The 25,224-nt window shown below is 40.9% G+C and overlaps 1 protein-coding gene and 1 long non-coding RNA gene across 3 annotated transcripts in view; one reads left to right on the top strand and one right to left on the bottom strand.

Moving 5' to 3' along the window:
- The window catches only part of LOC122872039, a 170,545-nt gene that overhangs the window by 42,069 nt on the left and 103,252 nt on the right, over window positions 1–25,224 (top strand). Inside the window, exons 4-5 of the long non-coding RNA XR_006376998.1 lie at window positions 20,262–20,315; window positions 22,151–22,332. This is a non-coding gene — a long non-coding RNA (uncharacterized LOC122872039). The remainder of the gene's footprint in view (window positions 1–20,261; window positions 20,316–22,150; window positions 22,333–25,224) is intronic.
- The window catches only part of LOC122872035 (zinc finger protein GLI4-like), an 88,510-nt gene that overhangs the window by 60,453 nt on the left and 2,833 nt on the right, over window positions 1–25,224 (bottom strand). For both annotated transcript variants that reach the window (XM_044187672.1, XM_044187671.1), the window contains exon 2: window positions 14,730–14,840. In XM_044187672.1, the coding sequence (XP_044043607.1) occupies window positions 14,730–14,829 (100 nt within the window). In that variant the 5' untranslated portion in view covers window positions 14,830–14,840. The remainder of the gene's footprint in view (window positions 1–14,729; window positions 14,841–25,224) is intronic.

The raw sequence follows: 25,224 nt of genomic DNA, 5'->3' as shown, positions 1-25,224 counted from the left end.
GGGGGTTGCCACGGCAACAGAGGGCGGCTGAGAGTGGAAAGAGTTTCAATACAGAAAAATAAACCAGGAGAAAAGACTGAAGGGTTCAGAGTGGGAAGTTAGACAAGAGATTTGGAGGCATATATAGATAACTTCAGTGGGTGGAGCCAAAACATCATCGAACCACACGACCAACTAAGCTACCAAAAGCTACCCAAGAGTATGTTCGTCCATCCATCCATCCATTCTCTCTGAATCACATCCCTCCTCCTTTACACATAATTTCTGTGTGGTATATTTGCTGTGGTTATGACCTTTGCACTTATAACTTATTAACTTATTCCACAACTGATCTCATATAAAGTCGCTGGATCTACATGTCATGTTTCATTTCATTTATATAGCACGGCAAAAAGTGTCAAGCTTTCACATTTGTGTTTCACAATCCTGGCACAGGATTATACATTTGCTCTGCGCGTTTATTTCAAATTGTCCTCTTTGATGTTTTTAATTTCTGCATCTTCATCGGGACATCCCCATCTGTCCAGATCCCTTAGAACGTAATGCATTAAAGTGCTATTCCAAAGTGTTAGAACTGATTTCCAACTCCAAGAAAAGGTCTTTTATTGAGGCTCCAATCAGTTTCATAGGCTTTCTGAGTGTTGAGCATGAGGCCGGCTAATGGGGAACCACTTACTTCAGGGAGTTTATGAGGGAAAATATTCTTCAATGCGGCTCAATGTTGAATTAAGAAAAGAGCTAAGTCCTATTTAGAGTGTTTTAACAGTTGCTATGGGCCACTGGCGATGCAGACGTGGGTTTGGTGTTTAGGGGGAAAGTTTGCAGCTTATTGAAACACAACACTTCTCGCTCTCTCTCAGACCGGAGCTTTTAAAATCCATGAATGTGACAACCTGGTGCTTCATAAAGATTTATAATCGCCAGACAAACACCAGACTGTGTGTTTATCCTCATGTGCGAGCTTTGATTTCCACTGTAGCCGAGCTAATTAGCTGTTATTGCTAATCTCCAGCTGCTTTCTGCAATACTTACAAGGCAATTAGTGTGCCTCTTCTCATTTCACTGTAACTTTGTAAAGAGCGCTGTAGCTCTCAGACGGCAGCTGTGTGCTGTTTCAGAGGGCGGAGGTTCAGGCCTGTCACTACCTCAGACTGTGTCAACTTGAAATGTTTGGCCTTCAGAAATATAGAAAACATTTAGTTTGAGCGTAACATGGAATAATTACATTTTTGGTTGGTAGCAACACAGGCTGTGGCAAAGATTTTAAACATACTGAGGTCATGAGTCCATGTCCCCAAACATAGCCCTGCCTCCCTCAAAAAAAAAAAACGGACACAAAAAGAAAAGCTTTAAAATTGTTTAAGTATTTGGATCTTTCACACTTTATTCAGTGTCAAATTATATTTTCTGTAGATTTTATTTCCTAACATGAAGGTCTAATTCCAGTTTTTAGTCCTCTTGAAAGGATTCAAATTTTGGGAAGGAAATTCTGAATTTTGTTTGCCTAAAGGTAGTACAATTCAAATACATATTTAGTCCTAAAATACTGGAATCAGGCTGTATCACCCCCACAGGTCCTAAAGTCACCAAATTCCAAGAAAAAACAAATACAGAGGACATGACCTAAGTGTCCTCAGTGGTAGCTATAGTCCTGGGGGCAACAACATAAATGACTTTTGGGACTTAAAAACAAACATGAGAGCCTTAAATCTAAATCAGATCACATTATGATGGACAGCTGAGGCAGGGGGGCTGAATGGACGTGGGAGTCACACATTGTTAGTATGAACTCAACCCCCTCATCCTCTACACCACACTGCAAGAAATATCCACCTCAACAGGTGATTTAATCCTGTTTTGACTCTTTTTCTGAGCAAATGTCCTGATGAGTTTGAGTTTCAAGGACTTTCTCTTTGTGTAACAGTATTCACTCATGATTTCACCATCTCTCCGCTGAATCACGCTCTGCCATTATTGCACCTCTTTTAAGTGTTAATGTTTCCGTGGAAGTGAGACTGAACAAGAGGCGGAGTGGAGTGAGACATAACATGACACGAGCTGAAGCGAGGAAACGTGAAGGTTTTTTTTCTTGGTTTACTTTATGTGGTTGGTATTTGTCTTGGAGGGCCAGACGCCGGGGGATTTCCATCAGTTGGCAGAGAGAGAAGGAAGGGAAAACGCCTGTATCTGAAATGCCACTCCTTCAATTCCTAAAAACTGTTACTTTCCTAGTATTTTTACTTGTCTTTTAACACCAGCGGTGGCCCCCAGACTGCGGTTGTACTGGTCAGAACCATAACGAGCTGCTAAAACCCCAAAATAATTTAATTTGTCTCGGCTCCAGTGGAGAGTTGTTTGCTTAAACGCTGTTTCAGAGGCTTTGGGAAAAGGACCGAGTCCCTACAAATCGTGGGTATAAAATTTGTCAGGATATAAAATTTTGGCAGAAAATGGCAGCTTCTGTGTGGTTTAGGGGACACAAAGCGCTCAGAAACTCCTCTTGGAGCAGAGTGATTTAAAGCTCAGTGGTTTTTGCTGTGTTTAGTGTCGTGGCCGGCTGGATGCACAGATCAGATCAGTAGCACATGAATAGAGCGACCCTCGCTGTTGCCTGGGCGTCCGTTTCGTCTCAGACCAGATCACAGATCAGAGACAAGAGGTGATGAGCTGTTTGTCGGTGAAACTACAGGAAATCCTCTGGGACATGGAACAAACAACCATAATATATATCTGTGGATTAATTAGGTTGTTGATCAGTACCAACAAATTAACGATTACCTGACCAGCTGCTGAGATTTCTGTCTTTCAAAACTCACTTTACGGCTCATCTCAGTAAGCACTGATTTAATGATCTTCGCAGGTCAAAAGATGCACCAGGCAAAATCTTGTTAAAAAGTCAGTTTTTTAGACATCTAAGTTACTTGTAGTTGCTGTTGTGACACAGTTTAAGGTTGCTTATAGTGTCTCCTAAAAGAGATCAGTGTCTTGGATTAAAGGAATTAAATAATAAAACATATATATAAAGAAAAACATATTGCCATTTAAATCCTATTGAAACAACGGTTATATGTAATCTAGACATCTACAAAACTTTCACTTTAAACCAAATTCAGCCCAGTTTTAACCTACACATCTAAATGACCTGCAAATAACCAAATGACACATTTTTCCAGCATTTAGTGACGGCATCCAGTAATTTCTTCCTCTGTTTCTGTCTCTTTTGTCAACACTTATCGATGCTGTTGCAATTTCAAATGATCAGGCGTCGTATTCACTAAAGATGCTAATGCTAAAAGTAGCTCCTAACTGGTTGAGTCATGAATAAATCCTAAAAAACAGGATCGTGTCAGTCTTAACTTTAAGACTCCTACGTTTTTTGTGCTAAAAGTAATTCACAAAGCATTTTATCGCTGAAAAGAACTAAATCTGAAGCCCAGAGGACTCCTGAGTCATTGAGACTTCACAGTGCTGCAAGTAATGTGCCTCGTAGTGTCAGCGTTTTAAAGACAAATAGCAATAATAGAGTTTTAAAAGCATATTTTGAAGGCGGTTGCTAAGGATCCAAAGTGGCCTCACTAACGAATCTAAACAATCCGGCAGCACTGGAGATGCTGGTTTGCACAGCTGTCTTTGTAATAAGGTTATACATGACTTGATGCCTGTTGTAACTTTGGGTCTAAAACAATTTCAAGCAACCTGCAAAAACATTTCCAGCTGCTGCAAATTTCCTTTGATACCAACTCTATTTTATATTTTATATTCTTTCTTTCATTCTATTATAAGTATATTTTCATACATCTGTGGTGTTGGTATGTTTTATATTATTCTGCTATAAACTAAGATCTTCCGGTTTATTTTAGTGGTTTACTTAACACACTCTGATCCCCCCCCATCTATGAGCGCATTGCAGTATGGCCTCCACAGTGACACGTACACTGATCCCTGTGTTTGCCTAATAGGTCACAAGTTAACTAAACACACACACACAGTTTTTCCACGTGCAGTGTTTTCATTCTGACTCGTGCAGATGTGTCTGGGCTCGTAACATCGGTCGTACCAATCCAAAGTTGGAAAAACGTGTAGCAGCAGTTCTGGAGCTGGATCTTATTTAAGAGTTCTCACCTTCCTCCATCTGTCGAGGAAGACTGTGTGATACGATTGAAAGCTTCAGAAATGCTTCTGTTTCCAAGGTCAGAAATGAACTTTCAGTGTCCAACGACCAGAACAGCCGCCATGTTTAAATGACGATGACTTTTGAGGAGAGAACTGTCAGTCGTCAGTCGTCTGACCCATTTGAAGCTCTGATTCATGCAATTTACGAGACAGAAATAAATAGATTTCATATAATGGCACCAAAATCTGGCACGTTCAGTATTTCATCATTTGAAAAGTTTTACTTCAAATGCAGCTGTTTCTGTTGATGCATTTAATATCTTTCATGGGGGGAAAAAAAACGTCTATCACGTTCATTTTCCAAGAGCACAAATGATTCTACAATTTGATGACTCATGCCTAAAACAGTGACTCATAATGTGCTTTAATTTATTTTAATAAGTGAGTGACTCAGAAGACAACGTGAACATTTTGTTGTAGAATTAAACTTTTTGTTAAATTGTGACACTGTGGCTGATCCTCATGTTTAAGTCTGCAGCCTGTGGAGGCTGGACTATGTAAGGGCCTCTGTTCTGTTCAGTCTTTATGCTGAACCCAGACAGACCGGGGACCTGCCCCTAAACCTCCGAGGTGACCTCTCAGGGGGCGGAGAGAACTAATTTGCAGTCTGATAGACCAGGAAAGGAGGGATACCAAATAGGAATATGAAAAGGTGGGGGGGGTTTTGGCATAATCCTCTAAAACATCCATATATCGCTCCCAACTGCTCACTCCCCACAGCTGTAAATCTCCAGGAATGTAGCCTGTTGTTTTTGGAATCAGTACAAGCAAACCTTAATGGCTTTGAGAGATTGATGTCTCCAGACATTGCCTGAAGCTTGTGGTTGCATATTTCAGCATTGGGACAGCTTCCGTCAACCAGCCATACTTAGGAAAACGCAGAGAGACCTCACTTTGATGAGTGGTGAGAACCAAAACACCAATTTGCTTTACACGAGGGCCTACATGTTTACTGAAACAAAATGGAACAAAAGAAGGCATTAGCAAAGGATGCCCACTTTCTCTGCCCTGATTTCTAGTTTGTGAGGAACTTTATTTTCCTGTTTTTATCTTGACCTATCTATCTATACTTTGTCTTCTGTCAGTCCCATTAAAAGGCAAGCACTACATGAATTAACTAGACATGAGATGCCCATGATCTTTCAGAATGTCTTTAGGTTTCTTTGTGGGCTAGAATTGTGGATTAACGTGAAAAACAAGGCACAAAGTTTGGGCTTTTACTCCCCTGACTAAAAATGTACTTATTTCTTAGCACTTCTGAGGCGATTTGGATTAAAAAGATGAAAAATTTCAACAATCTGGCATGTCACTGAGCTTTTCAAGGTATGCAATGTGAGTATATTTCCAGCTTTACTTATGTTGGATGCTTCTACAGTACACATGGTTCGTCTGGAATATCTAGGCCATGTTTTTACAGATTTCCTTAACGACTCGTCTCAAGCCTGAAAACAACTAACAAGTATGGAGCAACTGAGGGCAGAAAGACTTTTGTAGTTTTTTAAAGCTGATTTCTATCCAGAAATCTACCACCCGTTTATAAATAGACTGAATAAGAAAAAACATTTCTGTTTTCACTTAGTACATCTAATCTCGCGGTCCCTTAGACCAGCCTTTCCCCTGAGTGAAACTTCAGATAAAACAGGACGAGGGCATCTTGGAAAGTCATCAAGCTAAATGTTTACAAAGAGCCACAGAAATGTGTGTGTGTGTGTGTGTGTGCAGAAATCCCATTAGCCCAGATGATTGTGTATGCAGTAGGCTCACATATTGGAAATGTGGAAAGTCACTGTGATTACTGGAAAACTGTACTGCTCTGAGGGGCCATGCACAGGGGCCACATGCTGCAAAAAACACATCTGATTTCAGGCTTAAATTCTCACTTTTCAGAAAGCAAGTGAAGGAATCTGAGCTCATTTCACTCATTTCCAAAGCTCATCAGCCCTTCCTTGATAAAGTGACATCTTGATTCAAACTGGGGGAATTATGTCGTTTGGTTTATTAAAAATCACATTAACTGATGCTACATGCAGTTGTTGGCAAATCATCTCAAACCCTGGTATGTTCTTTGACTTGTTTTACAAAGTGGAGTCTGCTGAGTCCCCGCTAATTATTAACCGATGAGTGTAGTTGTGTTGTGTAGATGTTATCGACATCTGTAATGCAGCTGGCGTAGTCTGTCTCTGAGTGATGTCTTTATGTACTGAAAGCACATCTACGTACACTTAATATAGTGTAGTATAGTCTGAGTGTAGTGTGGTCTCTTGTTAATGATGTCATAACACAGAGTGCACAGTAGTGATGCTGCAATGCAGTGAGTTTGTTGCGATATCTTTATTAATTATGTCAAAATGCAGTTTCTTTTATTACATTATGAGAACATTATCAAAGAGACTGAGTCATAATTTTAGCTTTAAAATAATGTCATAATAAAGCATAATCTTGCCAATGTCTATTAGTCTTATTCAATAATTATTTATAAAGAAAGATTTATGTGGTTAATATCACAGCGATAATGAGTCATCTTTTTGTTGTCCTGCATATGAATACAATTAATAATCTAAACATTAGTGCTCAGTGTCAACTCCTCTGTTTTCAGCAGCACACTGCAGCATAGCTGTCCCAGCTGACCGTAAAATAGTGGTAGTTTCTGTGTGAAAAGTATTTTGTGTGTTCGTAAGCCTGTGCTAATGTCAGGGGGCTATTTTTCTGCTCCTGCCTCTCTGAGGCCTCCCCGGGCAGGGCCTCATTTAGACAACACAGAGGCAGGAAAAGAGAAAAGAACCGCCGCCCCCTCTTCTTCTTCTTCTTCTTCCACTTCTCAGGAAGATTAGTGGCCGTCCTTTTGGAGTAGGAGGTGGATGCGGAGCCTTTTTCTGTCGCATTTTTCTCTGCCAGCGGGCCTGACCCCCTGAGTCTCTCTGTGCAGCTCGCTAGCTTGCGGTGGTGGGTGCCTGAGCATCCAGCCACCATCAATTACTCACTGTCTGCCGGCCCCCTCTTTACCGGCCAGATAAAGAAATCTGTCCTTATCACTAACCCACCTCTTTTAAAATACTATTTACACAGCCAGGCCCCTGTCTCCATTCATCTAACTGAGGGGCTTTTGTCCCGAGCTCAGGATTCATCACAATCAAACTAATTCCATTGTTTCCAACGGGCAGCCTGGTCACCAAGTCCTCAGCTCCTCCAGTTTGACTCACAGGCTGGATGAGACCTGAGGCAGATGTTATTTGCTTTAATCCAAAGCACCTTACAGAATGCTTGTTACTGTCTCGGAAGACCAGTGGAAGTCATTTCCTAAACCCTAGAAAACCTCACTGCACACTGCAGGAAATACACAGGACCACTTTAGTAAGCCAGTACTAGTCTAAACATGGGGAGCATGTCATGCTGTTACTAATCAGCAGCTTGTCTGTGTATTAAGGGTGATGATTAATCCTAGAGCTTGACATTTAGGTGTTGTTTGCTGGGGAGTTTACAGATCAGCAGTGCAGCTGCAATTCTGGTGTTTTTCTTGCATTTTTTTGAAGTTTACCTGGTAAAGAAATGTTGATCTACCTAACAAAAACGTGATGATTCGAAATCTTCCTTCTCCACACTCCCAGGGTATAATTATGGTGGAAAAATGCTGAATCCCCTATATATATATATATATATATATATATATAAATGTCATATAAATGTGACTAAATGTCAGAATCAGCCACAATCAGACACAATCTCAATGGTAGCTACGGCCCTGATGGCGATGTACTGTATGTTCTCATTAGGGCCGGTCAATATGGTTGAACTACTCAACATATATATCACGATATGGCAAATGTATCTATGAAATAATCATAGTACCTGATGTGTAACATCAGACTTAATTAATGGATGGATAGATTAATAACAGATTGCTCTGATCATTAGTTTGAACAACAGAAATTTGGAGAACGATAATATAAGTTCATATCACTTAAGTTTCTGCTGAAAATTACAGTATCGCTCCAATCCTAGTGCTCACGATTATTTTCATTATCTATTAATTTGTTGCTTAGAGATTATTCGACTGATTGAAAAAATAGTTCAAAAATATCCATCACACGTTGTGGGAGCCCAAGTTGACGTCTTCAAATGTCTTGTTTTGTCTGAACAACAGTAAAAAACGCAAAGATATTCAATTAAAAATGATATAAAGCAGATAAAAGCAGAAATCCTCACACCTAAGAAGCTGGAATCAGTGAATATTTGGCGTTTTTGGTTGATTAAAATAATGAAAATCGACTAAAAGATCAATCGACTGATTGTTTGAGTTCTACACCTAGTGCAGCATTTCCAAGCTACTTCAAAACAAGTATAAGCCTCCTTTTCTTCTTTCCTGAAAGATGTTTTCAGATGTGTGTCTGTTTAGCCCGTTTAGGTCTGCCTCCCCCTCCGTCCCCCCACCCAGTGGGCGACCTAGGAGGTGCTATGTATTTAGGGTCCCAGCCAGACTCAGCAGACAGACCTGGGAGGCTGCAGCGGGAGATTGAGGGAAGGAGTCGGGGGCTTCGGGACGGTGAGCGCGGAACATCAATCTCCCTCTCGAATGACAAACTCACTCTTAGCAAGATGTATGTCATGAGCCACCAAAGACAGTTACTCAAATCATTAGCGGCACCCAGTAGTTTCCTCTGGCCTAGTTTACCGACACGGAGAGGAGAGAAAAACACACAACGAGCTCCAGCTCAGAACATCGAAAACAAAGCTTCCTCTCCAATATTCACTAAAAGAAATCTGCGTCAGTGAAGGATTTAAAGCTCACATGTTTTTCAGTTTTCTTTATTTTGTGTTCAAATTACCTCTGGCGCAGGATAAGAATAAACTTCATAGTATTTTGAGAAGATAATCTCAACACAAGCCCTATTTAGTAGCTGTTCTGGGGATTATAGATGTTCAGAGTCATTTGTTTCTGCGCACTTTGGCTTTAAAGTTGAGCTTGAAAGTTTCTTCTTATTCTTCACATTGGAAAGAGAACTTGAGAAAACTGCTCTTAAAGATAATTTGATATGGCCGAAAGCTCGGGAGCCAATCAGGATCAAGTTTAGTTGTGATGTGTTTCCTGGATTTAATCTGAAGCTGCCTGAATAAAAGGATGGATTTTTGAAAAGGCAATAACTCTAAATTTAAACAATCCAACGGAAATCAGATTTCAACCAAGCCTTAAAGAAATGTCTCTGGACTTATATGTATATAAACAGAGGGAAATGTTTTCCCTAATACAGGGTGACTTTAATTCTCAAAGACCCGAGTCTAGAAACGGACACATACATCAATAACGGCTGGTGGATTTTTTGTCATTTTGCTGCATTTCTCACCAATATTTTCACTCTAAATACCTTTGGTTATTACGAATAGGTTTGAAATCATAAAGGTCCCTGAGATGGCGTAAATCTGTGCGCTGAGGCCCAGCCTGTATAAGCAGACAGATGCGTGCTGTCAGAGGAAATACAAGCACTCATTTAAATCTATTAACTGGGCAGCAGAGTCCCGGGCTCGGCCGGGGGAGGAGAAGGGAGTTCAGCCCAAAACACTGGCGCTGCCAGGGCCGATTCTTGGTAAATGACACCAAACAAGGGTCCAGAAGTCACCATGCCAGAGTTTCATTTTATTTTAGAGCCTGTTTCCTTTACGCTCCAAAAAAATACATTTCACGTAGGAGGGGGTCGGAGCACGTCCCAGGTTGGACGGAGCAGGAAGACAAGGGGAGGAGGTTTGACCATCAAAAAGGAGCAGATAGGAGCGTCTGGAGCACCTGGGTCCATTCTAATTGACTCGGAGCGTGGCGTATCCACTTTTTAAACAAAGTGACTCTCACTTGAGCTTCATTATATGCGCACCCCATTTCCATAGGCCTCTGGGAACGGGACCTGGGCTGCTCACATAAAATAAATGACCGCTCCATGATAAATGGTTCTATTAGCAATCCAGATTGTTAAACTGTGATATAACAGATCGGATAGGGGTGCAGGGGCCCATTCATTTTCCTCCCTTCTGCACACATACACCGCTGTAAATAGCTTGTTTTTATGTGTAAATAACATATTAAAACTCGGCATTAGCCATGTCCTTTGATAGAGAGGAAATTGTTCTAAATAAATAACGCGGGACGGGAATATAAAACAGGGCGAGCTGTTATACAGCCGGCGTCGAGGCTCAGAGGTGGGCATGACTTAGGTGACAGGAATTCTGCAGCCAACAGTAAACAATACACTGACAATAAAAGGAGCCCGAACAGCAGCAGTATATTAGAATTGTCTACTTTTCCCTCGGCCGACTTGTTTGGGAATAAGCTCTCAGGTTCAAGGACCTTGTCTCATCTGCCTCCCTCTCGTGCTGCATATTCACTTATCAGGAGCTGGCAACAGGAATAATAATGCATATTACGGCGATAAGTAATTGCTCTGTCTCAACACAGTGGCAGACGGTTGTGGTTTTTAGCACTGAGGCTTGAGCCTCTTCGCTGATATCTGATTGGTCGAGACGGGAGCGGGCGGCAGCAGTGAATCGGAGCTTCTTGTTTATTTAAGATTAAAATGTGGGGCTCTTACACAAAGCTGATAGGGAAGAAGAGTTATGGAGGGACTTTGTATTTTAGGTGAGAGAAGATTAAACACTCAGCAGCTGATACTGAAAATGGCCATTTATAAATATACAACAGGTTGGTTGAGTTGGTTCAAGTGAGGTTAGGTTTAGGGTCAAAGCAACAAGAGTCATGTAAAATGGGTCTTAGTCTTATCCTGCAGTGTTTTTGTGTGTGTGTTTTTAATAAAGATGAAAAAACTTCCCTTTCAGACAACAAAACGGGTCTTTATAATCATAACAGGCAGACATGAACAAAGCCGAAATCTTTAGAGAAAAAAAGTCAGAATATTACAAGAAAATTACAACTTTATTCTCGAAATGTTAGAACCTTTTTCTCATAATACGACTTTTTTCTCAAAATTTCAACTTTTTATTTTCAAAATCACTGATTTTTCTACATGTAACATCAGTCATCCATCCCTAAATTTAGTGAGAGTGAGTGAAAATGAGCATCAATGTCTGACTGAAGATCAGTTTCATGGCAGGTGGAGAGTGTTTTGGGGACGTAACCTGTGTTGTTGTGTTAACTGACTGATTTCTCTGCACAAAAATACTCTGTAAATTCTTCCATAAATGTTCCAGCCGCAGCAAGCTGGACTACTTTACATTTTCCTGTTTGACACTCACACTCACACTTATTCTGAGCAGCTTCTAATTTGTGGGTAAATCTGGTTTCAGTGTCTTGCTCAAGGGCACTAAGGCCGTGTTCAGACTGGCATTAGCACTGCATGAAAAACCGCAAACCCCCTCATTTATTTCAGAGAGACCACAGTGTTGGCCCAGTGGGGGTGCAAACACAGAAAGCTGTGGGAAAAAACCTGAACCTGGTGTAAAACCCTACTGGATCTCCTGATACTATAAACCACTGTGCAGTGTTTTGCCGTCTGATCAGCCTTTAAGCCTTCAGACTCACGGATCTGTTACTCAAACTGGACTTCCTGGACGGTTTTTCATTGTCTGGTACCTGAAGCAACACGCTCTCAACACCAACGCAGCCTCAGTGCTGTTTTCAGTCCCTGTAAGCTGCAGCAGAGTTTTCCCTCACATATGATCAAATCTGATGATTTGATCATATGTGATCTGATGTCTGAATAGTAACTAAACACATTTCTAGTTGACTTATAAAGGATTCCTGTTTTAATGCTCAAATCAGGGTCTATCTGCATTACCCTGACAGTAAGTATGTCTCTTAGTAATATCAGACAGGAGTCAATTTAACCAACTGACTGCTTAGTTTCATTATCCATTAATCTGCAGAGTGTTTTCTCGATTAATTGTTTGGTCTATAAAACATCAGAAAACAGTGAAAACTGTCCATCACACCATCCTACAGCACAAGGCGACGTCATCACATATTTTGTTTTGTGCGACCAACTGTCCAAAACCCCAAAATATTCAGTTTGCTATAATGTAAGACCAAGTATGATGTATGATCACATCTGAAGCTAATCAAGCAGTTAATCAATTATCACAGTACTAATCGTTGCAGCTCTAGCTAGCATGAAAGACAGCACCAAAGCTAGCATAATCAACGGTCGTGATTATAAAACTTTCCCCTCCTATTGCTCCTGCTGTTAATCATGGAAATTATCGTTGCTGTTGCTACACAACGTCCTGGTCACTCTGGATAATCCACAGAACACGTTGGGAATAGAAATTGGATCTACTTTCTTCTGAAAAAATGTCCCTGTGAACACAAAGGGACTAAAACTGTTTTAAAACAGCTTTCATTCAGGCCATGTATTTCCTTCTTCATAGGTTATTCCACCATTGCATCAACATTACTTTAAATGTTTCTACAAATGATTACACAAGTGTTACAGTGAGTGCAGGTCTGTGTTCAGCCAGTGCCTTGCTCAAAGACATTTGGTAGTTGATGGAAACACTGGAAAGGTCCCTCTGACCACTGAGGCACCCTGGGACTGTCTTACGATCCTAGGAGGGAAAGACTTGGCTTCAGCTTTGTTCAAATATTGAAGAAGACCACGTCCAAGAAATAGAGCGCCGTACACGCCAGCTCCACATGTAAAACTGTCCTACATTGATATTCTCTTATGAACAATTAATGTTCGATTTCTTCATCATGGCAGGCCACCAAGTTCTTCATTAAAGAGAAGAAATGTCACTAAATCACTGGCTGTATTTCCATTTCAAAAGTGGCCCGTCACTATGCATCCATGTCAGTCTCTCAAACACGGTGTCGTCCTTGCACCGCTCCACCAGCCTTTTTCTTTTTCAGTAATTCATCCCGGTTATACTCTGGAGGTAAGAACAAGGTCTTTTAACCTCATTATACCGAGCTTTCATCACACGTTCACTGACATCTTTAAAACATGCATCCTCTCTGTCTCTCTTTCTGCCTCTCATGTCGTCCTTACCTCTAATTCACGGGACATTTGCCATAAAAATACCTCAGCAGGTTTCTCGTGTAGTTTAAATGTGGGTTGCTGCTTTGACATGCCAAACTACAACTGCTTTCTCATGATTACATTTTTTTGGCGTTGCTCTTTCAGATTTTTTAATGCTTGGGGGGAATATTCCTCATGGATTTGTTTATCTGGTGCTGTGCCATAAAGGAGAAACTAAAGTATGTATACAAAACGCCTGTAATATCAAGCTTTCCGGGAAAAATCGGCAACAACAAGATTGTACTCACAAAGTTAATAGCTGAGATTTGTAGACACGACAGCGTCGCTAAAAAAAGGCAGACGATCTGAGAAAACAAAGGCGAACTATAAAATGATTTCCCAAAATGTCAGTTGGAAATATCCATTACTGTTTACAGACACACTTCCTGCTTAAACTTTGACTTTGACTTTATTTTATTGGTCTGTAACTTCCTAAAAATGTTCACAACATTTCCTAGAAAGAACTCTGTTGGTACTAATTATATGGGAAGTAGAGACAGTCTTCAACTAGTACTGCCTGCATTGACACTGAATGTTTGCATTGGACGTAAGTTTTGTGCTGCAGATTCGTCTAATATGAACATAATTCCTTGGGATACTGTGCTGCGTTACCGATGTTGCCGTGTTCCCAGCATTTACTTTGATATGTACAATGTTATCGTATCCAATTAAAAACTACTGACAAAGACCCAAGTTGTAATAAACCAGAATTATCCTTTAAAGCCAAGTTGTTTTTGGTGAGATGCCTATTTTTGGGCTCCATTTCCAGCTTTGTTCCTTCTTTATCAATAAATGAGTGTTTCTTTATAATGGCAGGCCACCAAGTCCTTCATTAATGAGTAAAAATGTCACTAAATCACACGTTTAATTTCCATTTCAAAGGCGCCACATCAGTCCGCATCTTTGTCAATCTCTGAAGCTCCATGTCGTCCTCAGCTCTACCAGCCAGTTTTTTTGCCTTTATACTCTGGAGGTAAGAACAAGGTCTTTCAGCCTCATTATACCGGGCTTTCATCACACGTTCACTGACATCTTTAAAACATGTATTCTCTCTTTATGCCTGTGCCTCCCCTGCGATAGAGGATCCGTGCTACTCTTGATTTAGTTCAACAACACAAACACTCGTTCTCACCTGCCCCGATCCCCCTCTTCTCTTGTCATGTTATCTATTCATCAGTGTTTATGGGCTCAAATGGTGCCACACTCCTCGACTGTACACACCAGACCTTGATACAGGGGCAATCCGCATTAATGATGCTCTTTTAAGGCACGGGTCTATTTAGGATTCCTATCAGACGTCTACTGTAAGTCACCTTTGACTGCTGCTGGTACCTTATCAGGCCTGAGGAGAGCCACGAGCATCGGCTCCCAAGATGGCACTTTATCTTTGAAATGTATATTTCATCGGCCGTGTTCGCTCCCCCTTTGCCCCCTGGCTGAGCACCTCGTTCTGTCACACAGCATGCAGAGGCCTGACAGACAACCGGACACAAAATTCAAATCCAGCTGCTGCTTGGGAGAAGGTTTTAAAAAGCGAGTTACCTCGCGTCTCTGAGGGTGAGGGTTTCTTTGGGAGGTCGGAGAATCCGTTCCCGTCCATTTTGTCTTTCTTCTCGGTGGCTCTCGATGTGGAAGTCTCCATCGCCAACGTCTCTGAAAGTGAAAGAACACAAAAGGAGCTGTTAATGCCGAATGAGTCGAGCACACTCGGAGGGCCACACTGAGGAAAGGAAGTGTTAATTTGGGATGAGATGAGTACACTCAGGACTCACTCAAGATACACTCTGGGAGCACAGAGATTACTTAGATGTTCCTGCTCGAGAGCGTTCATGAAAAGGCTTGTCAGGAGCACTGAGTGTGATCTGAGTGAGATAAATACCAAAAGAGCTCAGTCAGTGCTGTCACTTTAGCACAAGCCATCAAAACAGTGCTGCTGTTGCATGAAAGCACACCTTTTATTGTCTTGAAGTGGTTAAGAGTGACAGTTTATTATTTGTGCATTGGAAATATTTATCACGTTAGGGCCTTTATTTGATTTATTTATAGTGGAAAAAAACACAGTAATTGACATCATTACTTTGACAGTTTTCTCCCAAATGGCCAAATGGTTTCCAGTTTGATGTTAAAGTTAGAGATAAACAAACAAACAAAAACAAAAAAAGCTTGAAGGTGAGAGTACATTCTTGACCTTGGAAATGTCGTTCAAAACCCAGAAAAGCTGCTGTGTCTGCAGTCCCAATCAAAAACATTGAACCCTTAACTGTTCATTCATACTAGATGGATAAGAACAGTAGCGTGATGCCTAAAATCTCATTGTAAATCCCTTTTTCGTGTCCACGTGGTGCCTGCCTTGGCACACACGGCCCTCTGCTACTTGTTTATCTTTGCTCAACCTACGAGATTATCCTCGAGCGCCGGGCAAACATGTCAAGAGATTTTTTCATGAAAGACAGCTCATCGTGCGGGGACTTTCTGTTTTCCCGCGAACCCCTGCGACTCACGACTCAATTTGCTTGCTGGCAGTGGGGACGTGGGGGTCGGCGCGGGGGGTTTGGGGGTTAAAGAGGACGGGGGATGAGGAGGCGGAGGTCTTAGCTCACATGTCATCAAAGTTTATTTGACTATTGACCTTTCCGCCAGCACTATTGAGACAGGCTTTGTGGCTTGAACAGTTAGAACAATACTACTTCATCTTCAAAGCTGGAGCAGAAATGAAGAAGACTTTGAGACTCTTTATTCAGGCTCCATAATGTTACTTACATTTCCCTTTAAAAACTAAACATTTAGGAACCTGTTGAGTTTTTTTATTAAGGCAGAAGCCTCAGATTGGATTGAGTGCAAGACCAGCTGAGGTAAATCTGGCGTTAACCACTGGGCACCGTTTTGGCTCCAATGCCACATGTTTAATCATAATAATGATAATAATAACCTTTATTTATACATCCCTTTTCAAAAACAAGTTTAGAGTCACGCTGAAATGATAGGTCGATTAATAAATTAGGCGATCAACATAAAGGTAATCGCCAACAATTTTGATAATCACTTAGTGTCGCTATAGTTTAAGACATTTCTGAAGCAAAAAATGCCAAACATTCTCTGGTTCTAGCTTCTTAAATGTGCGAATTTCCGTTTTTTTGTGTTTTATATCAGTGTGAATTCACTGATTGGTCTCTGTGCGACAAAATATACTCAACTCAAAGGTCCACTTACTAGTTTTTTGGAGATTTCAACCATATCTCACAGTCTTGTCTTGATCTGTAATAGTATTTTATGTTATTTTAATCTAACCTGAATCTTTATCTAATTTCTTTAGGTTTTGGACTATTGGTCCAAGTTTATATCGGCCGATTCACAGTGTTTCCTGGTTTATTAAACAGATTTTATATTCTTTTAGCATTAAATATGATTATTAAGTAATATATTTATTATAACACTCCTAAGAAGGCAAAATGATAAATTCTGCTTACACGTAATAATAATAAACGATAAAATAATATACAGTAAATAATAAAACACTCCAATTAGCTCATAAAACTTATGTTCTTTCATTTAAGTAACATTTTGAATGTAGGGTTTTTACTTCTAATGGAGTATTTTTTACATGTTCGGAGTATTTCTACTTTGATTTAAGTAAAGGATCTGAATATTGTGACCAACGTGGAAAATTGACGTCACATTTAGGTGCATGTCTGAAAGGGGTTTTAATTAAGAGGCTGCTCTTAATTCTTGCATCGTGTATAACATCTTCAGTGTCTTTCAGTGATATGGATTTGAGCTTTTCACAGGAGACCTCCACAGTTTAGATTCTTACATCTTCAGCTGATATTAGCTACCTTTCTCAAAGAAACTTTAACTGGAAATAGCTAGTAACAGACTCATTGGTAGTTTCAGGAACCAGACCTGTGACCCTCTGGTTACGGGACGGCCCCAGTAACAACACCATCTAACAATGCGACGATTGTAGGTCACACACTTCGATGAACCAGCACTTCATTGACTTTGTAAATGACCAAACCCAGTTTACTGCCTCTTTAACAAAGCTGAGCTTCTGACTGACAGTTCTGTCTGGTGACTTTATTGCTGCGGATGAATCAGTGTAACAGGTGTGAGAGGCCAGGAGTGAAGCCTCATGGGAAGTCCCTCACCCCACACATACACACACACACACACACACACACACACACAAAAGCTCCTTTAGTTGAGGTGATATATGAGGCACATAATGGCAGTCTTTCACGCTCGCAGTCCTCTGATCTGTTCTCGCAAATCATTATTAGTCAGGCTTAACATTTACTGTTCACACATTTAGCAGCTTGGTGATTGGTGTTGGCACTGCAGCCACAAAGAAGATTTAAACTACAGTATAACACACTGGTCATCTTTTGACATATGACTATGTTCATTTGTGAGTATTTTGTTTTTTTGAAGTTAGTGTAGTGATAGTTTTGGTTTTAAGATATTTCTCCACAACCAAAACAGTAGAAGTGAATGGAATTTAGTCTGTGATGCTAACATTGAAACATCAAATTTTAAAATTTCTTGAATTGGTGTCTCCTTTACGCTGAATAATACACAGTTGAAAGTAGTTTCAACTCCCTAACTGCAACTTCTCATCTTGTGAAATAAATGATTAGTGTTAGCGATGCAGTCTCAGAAAAGCTAGGCAGCTAACAGCTAACCTGGCATGTTAGCTTCTTATCTTGTAACATAAACTCTAATTTTGGCATTGTGGTCCGAGAAAAGCTTTTAACTACAGCAACCTGCAGGTCACCATTTTTAGTATAGTCATGAAAATGTTAATTAGTTGAGTGTTTTGGTTGAAGTAGCAAACAATGAATTGGCAAGTTTGATTGCCCTGTTGTAACATAAAGGAGCAAAAAATTACCTTTAGCATTGCAGACTTATAAAATGTCTGAAAAGTACAAGTTACAAATACAAGGCTACTGCTAATGGTAGGAGTTAGCAAGTTAATTTCATTGTGTACATGAAGACTAGCCTCAGACCTTGTGGTCACATTTTCAGCATATAGGGAATGGGAATCGCAGTGCACTCTGGGGCGCCGCCGCCATTTTTTGGAGTACAGCGTACGTAGCTACGGTAGCGGTCATTATCTGTCACTGGTCATTTGTTATTGTTCATCAAGAGAAATGTATAAAGTATGCGCGACAGACAAATGCCCATATAAAGGGAAGCTCTCGACAGAGGCAAAGCAGCGATATATTACAAAAGTGAAGCTGAGGGTTGGTATCCTCCAAAAATGGCCGACTTGCTGTTGATGACGTCACATTCCCATTCCCTATTCCCAAAAACTGTAATTGAGCGTTTTGTTTTTTTGAAGCCAGTGCGCTATTATGTAATAGTACATAATACTGACTGAATTAGGAAGTTAGCGAGTTTAGCTTGAAGATTAATGTTGGCAGTGCAGCTTCAAAAAGCTTTTAACAACAGCAAAACCTGATGACCACACAATACTACTAGTAGAATTAGCAAACAGGGAGTTTGTTAGCTGTTCGTGTAGTGACTTGAAGATTAACATTGCTGTTAGCATTGCAGCCTTTTAACTACAGTTTGTTCAACTGGTAATATATTTTTTTAATATACCTGGAAAAGTTCCTCATAAAATCGTTGATTGGTGAGTGTTTTGGCTTTTTTTTAAAGCTTGTTTGCTAAAGTAGCTTTTAGTAGCACAAACACTAACACTAAGGTTTAATAAGCAAATAGAGAGTTAGCAAGTTAACTTCTCTTGTGTTGGCACTGCAGCCTGAAAGAAGATTTAAACTACAGTATAACACGCTGGTCAGCTTTTTAATATGTTCCTGAAAATGTTAATTGGTGAGTTTTTTGTCATTTGTCTTATTCTACATTTTTAATAGCATAAATTCTAATAGTTGAAGAAGCAAAGAGGAAGTTAGCAACTTAGCTTCTCATCTTGTGACATGATTACTGTTAGCATTGCAGTCTTTCAAAAGCTTTCAACTACTGTTTAGGCTTGTCAACTTTATAATATATTACCAAAGATGTTAACTGGTGGGTGTTACCTTTTACCAGCACAAATACAAGTGTTAATGATTGAATTAGTAAAAATGGGGTAATGTTAATGGAGTTCTTCTCTAGAAGTATGAAGATTGGTGTTTGAACCTTTGAACCTTAGAAAGCATTTAACTACAGTGTAATGTCACCTTTTTAATGTACAGTATGATATTCCCAAACATGATAAGTGACTCTTTTGCACTATGAAGTTTGTATTTATTTAGATTATACACTAGTAACTTCGTAGTTTAGTATTGGTGGAAGTAACATTAGCGAAGAACTGGTAACTTTTCATCTTGTGCTAACATTAGCTTTAGGCCTAACACGATACTCATTTTCACACACAAATAAAGTTGCTCCTAATTCAAAGTAAGAGAAGAGGCAATGGACCTGGTGACACAGGAGAGTGGCTACCTAAACATTAGTGAATTTCCTTGTAGGAGTAACTAACAACCACATTAGCAAGTCAACAGCTCAGTTAGTGGTGTAATTAACTGTCACCTCCCACTGTTGACTGTAGGCTCACTTGAAAGGAAACACAATGATTCATTTGAGTATAACAGCCAACAAAGAGATCCTTACAATAAAGTTATTTAAGGGAACAACAACTTCAGAGTAACCCCCTCCCCCTTTTCTCCCAAGTCTTTGTGCTGAAATCAATTGTTGTCAGTTCATCTTTTCCCTTCACTGAAGTCATTACTTTCTGTTTCTCTGAGAGGAACACAAACACTCCTGTTTGTTGGGATAACACATCTGATTTTACTTTTCATTAGTTACTGCTGTTTATGCATGGATATTTTAAGTAGTGCACTATATGTTTTGTTTCTGTATAATGTAAAATATAAGTTTTTTGCAGTTTTACTTGCACTAACTTAATGGTTAAATGATGGCCATTATCAATGATGACCTTCTATGTGCTTTTACATTAATTTAAACGTTTATAGTTTCTGCACAATTATCACAAATTTATGATTTTTGCAGTTTTAGCTGAACTAACTTAATAAATAAATTATGGCCATTGTAAATAATTTTTTTCCCTTGCAGAGGCTGCAAGGAGGCTGTTCATGCAGCATGTGGAGTTCAGCAAAAAATATCAAAGTAAGTCCTCCCAAAATAACACCTTTGACACAATGCAAATTAACTAATGGCCCACAAATACTCAGAGACACACGATATAGATTAGTCCTGTGGAGGGCCGCAACTCCCAGAAATCAAACGGGTCTTCCCGGCGTCAGGAAAACAAATGCCTCTGCCTTCTAGGTGTAGCCGGCTTACAAGAGTACAGTTTGGCTCATCACCGAATATTACCAGCAGCCGCTGTCCCCCTGAATTATTAGAGCAGCTCTTGTCAACCAAACAAATGACTCTGTCTCAACTCAAAAGGTCACAGCATACCAAAGTAAAATCACAGAGCACGCAGTCAATTCCTCGGCGCGGTACCCCTTTTCGAAGGGCCACTTGCTGGAATTTATGGTTGGGCCCTACACCTATTCTCCTTTGAATAATAGCTATCCCATAAAAGAAGCCCAGGTCGGTGGCGAGTCTTAAATAGAATACAGCTTCGACCGAAGGGGGGGTTGTTTATTGTGCGAGCAGCGAATGTACAAATAGAGGCTAACAGTGACATTTGAATTTATACCGACTTCTCAGACTTGTTCCTCTTAACTTCAATGCAGCAATGAGACAAAAAAATCCCCAATCCGAAAGCTAAAAACAGAGCACAAGGGAGCAGGAGTATTCCTATGAGGCCAAATATGATAAAGCTTCTTGTTTGTTCCTTATTTTATTATTTGTTTCACCATTTGTCCTTTAGCTGATAATAAACAGAGGATACTGATGGGACACAGCGGATAGGAAATGCAAGAAAAATCAGAGTGATTGAATTAGGATTTTTAAACTTTTTCTGAATCAGACCATCAACCTTTTTTTTCTCCTGGGAGATTCTCAGAGGAAAAACAGCCTCTGTTAGTGTTAGCAGCTTCACACCCCTCTGCCTGGATGTCCAATATCCTGTGGCTGATCTCCTCCTGCCCTCACCAACAGCAAACAGATGTGGCGGCTGAGTTCAGAAGGAGAAATCCCCGCTGCAGAATGATTCAGCTGGGCTCCTTGACCGGACTACATGAATGAACGCCTCCCACCTGTGTGCCACAGCAGACCCTGACCTCACTTTTTTATTTTTTTGCAGTAGCAGTGCTTAAAGGTAGTTTAATGCTTCCTGTGGCTTGTATGAATGCAGACAGGCCATCGTTGCATCTTAGCATTCATGTGTTTTTGTGCTTTTTGTCCTTAACTCGCTATTTTACCAGCCTGCGTGGAAAGCTCAGCTCCCCTCAACCTCCCAGTGAGAAATGATTTCACATCAGAGCCGAACTCGGTCTTCGCTCATTCACTTGTCTGTCCTGGACAGAAGCATGTTTTGTTTCACAGTGCATGCAGACACAGTGCACGACTGTGTTAGTGCTGAAACAGCTGATTGATGAATTAGTCGATCAACAGAAAATTATGTGCCAGCAATTTTGATAATCAGTCAGTTGTTTTGGTAATTAATCAGTGCATACTTAGGCTGCAACCCTACATTAAAATGACTGAAGCAATTTGCTGAAGTTCAGGAGCAGTTTTCAAGTAATAGCAGCACTTTGAGGTTGAGGTTAACCTGCAAAATACCCCAGAAAAAGACACAAAATGACTGCAAACAACAAGGGTGGAGGGCTCTCGGGTAGGTATGAGGAGGGGCCCTTTGCATGTTGCAGGTTTGATTCTTGCGGTGTCAAATGAATCTTGAATCTTGTCAGAGCTTCCTTGAGCAAGACACTAAACCCATTCACTCAGCAGTTAAATGTGATCTCTGTTGTTATTTCTCAACTCTCACTAAGAGATTGCATGTTATTTTTTTGAGTCATCACTAAACTGCCATATGTGCGTCTCCCCAGCTCTGCCTGCAGCCGGCGTGAAGTCCACGCTGACCGCAGAGGTTGACCAGCTGCTTTGATCCCTGACCCTCAACCAAATGGTCCCGCTACAGCACGGCCACTCGCTGTTTTACAGCCACAGTTTGGACCACTGACTTCCTCTTCCCTGCCCGGATGGGTCCTTTTATTTGTCAACACCTACAGTAAGTCTTTCTTTTTAACTTTTATTCATACAACAAACGGTTTTTGCTCTTTTTTTTTATAATTCTGCATCACATTCATACAGATCCATACTGTCATACCTGGGAGACGCACAGTGCAACAAAGGACTGATTTAATTCCTAGATTGACTAGTATTTAACCAAAACATGAAATGCTATAGCAGTTTGCATGTTGCAGAAAACCCAATGATGGAGATTTGTGTTGATACAGCAGCAGGATTTGTTTAATAAAACTGTAAAAGGTTTTTGACAGATCATGAGCAGAGAAATTAAACTTCTCTGATGTGTAATTTTGATTCATAACCCAAATATTAAGACCGTGAAACTCATCGAAAAGCCCTTGAATTAGATGTCCAGGTGAGTGTGGGAACCTCGCGAACATTCGCTCTTGTTCAGCTTCCCGACAAAATAATAAAACATACTTAATTTCTCACGGTCAAACCGTTTGGGTAGTGACTTTCTGTAGTGGCCAATAGGAACTCTTTGCTAAATATGGTAGCTATATGGTATGATATGGTAACTGTGTCTGAAAGCTAATTTCCACATTGCAATCATACAAATTCCCTTCACCATCACCTCCGGGGGTCACACAAACACACAACACTACACTGACTTATTCAAACTTGACTTTCCCCCTTTTAGGAACGTATGACGAGTGTTTAGAGGTAATAACTGTTCAGCATCATGACAGTAGGCCCGAAATGATGCGTCCAGGGAAACTCCCTGCTGCTGAGTCTCAGCTGTCAACCCACAAGTGTGTGTGGGTGTGTGTGTGCACATGCCTGCCTACAGGGTGTGGACGCAATAACACGAACACCTGCAGAGCATAATGCAGTCACAATTGACTAAAGAGTGACATTATAAACATTATAAACAGTATATTCTTCATGTTATTCTGTTCACACTGCATTTGTTGTGTGTAGACATGTTGAACCTGTTCAAACGTGTTCTTTGGGGCTTATAGTCGCTTGTGCACATGCGCAGATAAAACTTACGTCATAAGGAACCTCGTGGCTATTGCGCTTGCTCTGCGTGTGCATGCTTCTCAGATAATAAAGATAGCAATCTTAGATATAAAGCAATTTTCAGAATAAAGTTACAAAGCACATCACATCATTTTAAAATGCTAACAGGTCAGTGAGATAGATAGATGTAAATCAAAATGTGAGACTTAACTCAAACTCGGACCACATGTTAATAAAAGGGTGAGAAAATGTTGCGGAAGACGGATGGAATACAAAAAACAGACAACAGGAATGAAGGTGCCAAAGATTATCAGGGTGAAGTGATTTAGACTGTTGAGCTCCTTTAAGGCAAGTTGGTGGGATGTTACTAAATAGTTTACTCAAGTACTGTACTTAAGTACAGTTTTGAGGTATTTGTACTTTAGTGTTTAAATTTTTTGATACTTTATACTACTGTTATTGTACTTTTTACTCCACTACATTTATTTGACTTCTGCAGTTTTACTCGAATGCGGGACTTTAACTGGAGTATTTGGATGTTTTCGTCTTCCCAGAGCTGAAAGTCGCTCGGTGTAAAGTTAAACAGTCGGGTTTGCAGCTGTCAAACAGCAGCAGGTCCACTCTCACCTGAAAGCAGGGCTAATAGCCAGTGACACGGTGGAAAACCTGCTGAGGCCCCGTCACTAACAGTATGTCACAGACCTCCAGGGGCCCCCGAGATGAAGTCTGTCCCCGGCCCCTGACGAGGAAAGAAGAAGTGGGGGGCCTCCGGGGGCCGGACAGATTCCTCCTGACCTCAAGGTCTGATTGAGCTCACGGAAAGACGCGGCCGAGGGGGGATTGATTGCTAAAGAATACCACATGGCCCCGCAGGGACGCCACATGTTAAAAAAATTTTGGGGACGAAAAAAACCCCAAGAAAGCTGTCCCGTTTGCTGCTCAGCCTGGTTGATGCCGCTGCGGTTTGGCTGGCGATTCAGAGCTTGTTTTCACTTTAACTGCTTGTCGTACGAGGTAAAAATGGCGAGGCTCTTCATCAAGAAGCAGCCATTCAGCTTCTGCGCCGCATGAGGCGATCATTGAACACGGCAAAGCTATCACATGTGGTGATAGCCTGTGATAACCAAAGCGACCCCGCTGAAGGATGGGAGAGATGATCCGTCCCCCCACAGAAAGCCAAACACTTCTCTGAGATCTGGGATCATTCGTTATCTTGACGTGTCAAAATGTCATCGTGGGCGCCGCTCCTCACAGCGTGGGGCATCCTTCATATCCGCCCTTGAAATTCACACACACACACACACACACACACATGGACTCCCCTGCTCAACTCAGCGGCTGTCAGGCCTGATCGTGGCATTACTGCCGTCCCTTCAGGAGTTAATTAACAGACGCATCAAAGCTGATCCCGAAGAGCTCCGGGTACACAGCAAAGAGGAGGAACTACAGGCCCCCGGCGGCCCCTGGACCTTTGATTTCAGACGTCTGTGTGCGTATGTGCGTTTCAGTGTGTGTGATGCCGTTGCATTAAACACGGCTCGGTTTTCATCATATGTAATTGCTGCTGCCTGATAGCTGCTTTCCTCTGTCAGAGGAAGTTTCTCGTGTTTTCTAAGATCTGGTAGAAAAAGTGACCAGAGTTTCAGAGTAACTCACAAAATAAATGTTTGCTCAGTGCAAAAGTGTGTGTGTGTGAGAGAGAGAGTGTTACAGAGGCTATTTGACATAATTTAACTTCTCTAGTTCTCTTTATGTCTACAATCTGTCCTCATGTGTCCTGGCTGTACATTACTGTCAAAATAATCTGATCCTGTTTTGACTTCTGAACCTGTTTGCCGGTGATTAGCAGGGGTCAGTGAGGAAAGCAAACAGTGTAAACCACTTAAACATAAAACCATAACGGCTGTAA

The sequence above is a fragment of the Siniperca chuatsi genome, linkage group LG24 (assembly GCF_020085105.1).
Source record: "Siniperca chuatsi isolate FFG_IHB_CAS linkage group LG24, ASM2008510v1, whole genome shotgun sequence".
NCBI classification, from domain to species: domain Eukaryota; kingdom Metazoa; phylum Chordata; class Actinopteri; order Centrarchiformes; family Sinipercidae; genus Siniperca; species Siniperca chuatsi.
The sequence above is the reverse complement of the archived record's forward strand: the minus strand, read 5'-3'. Positions and strand labels throughout refer to the sequence as shown.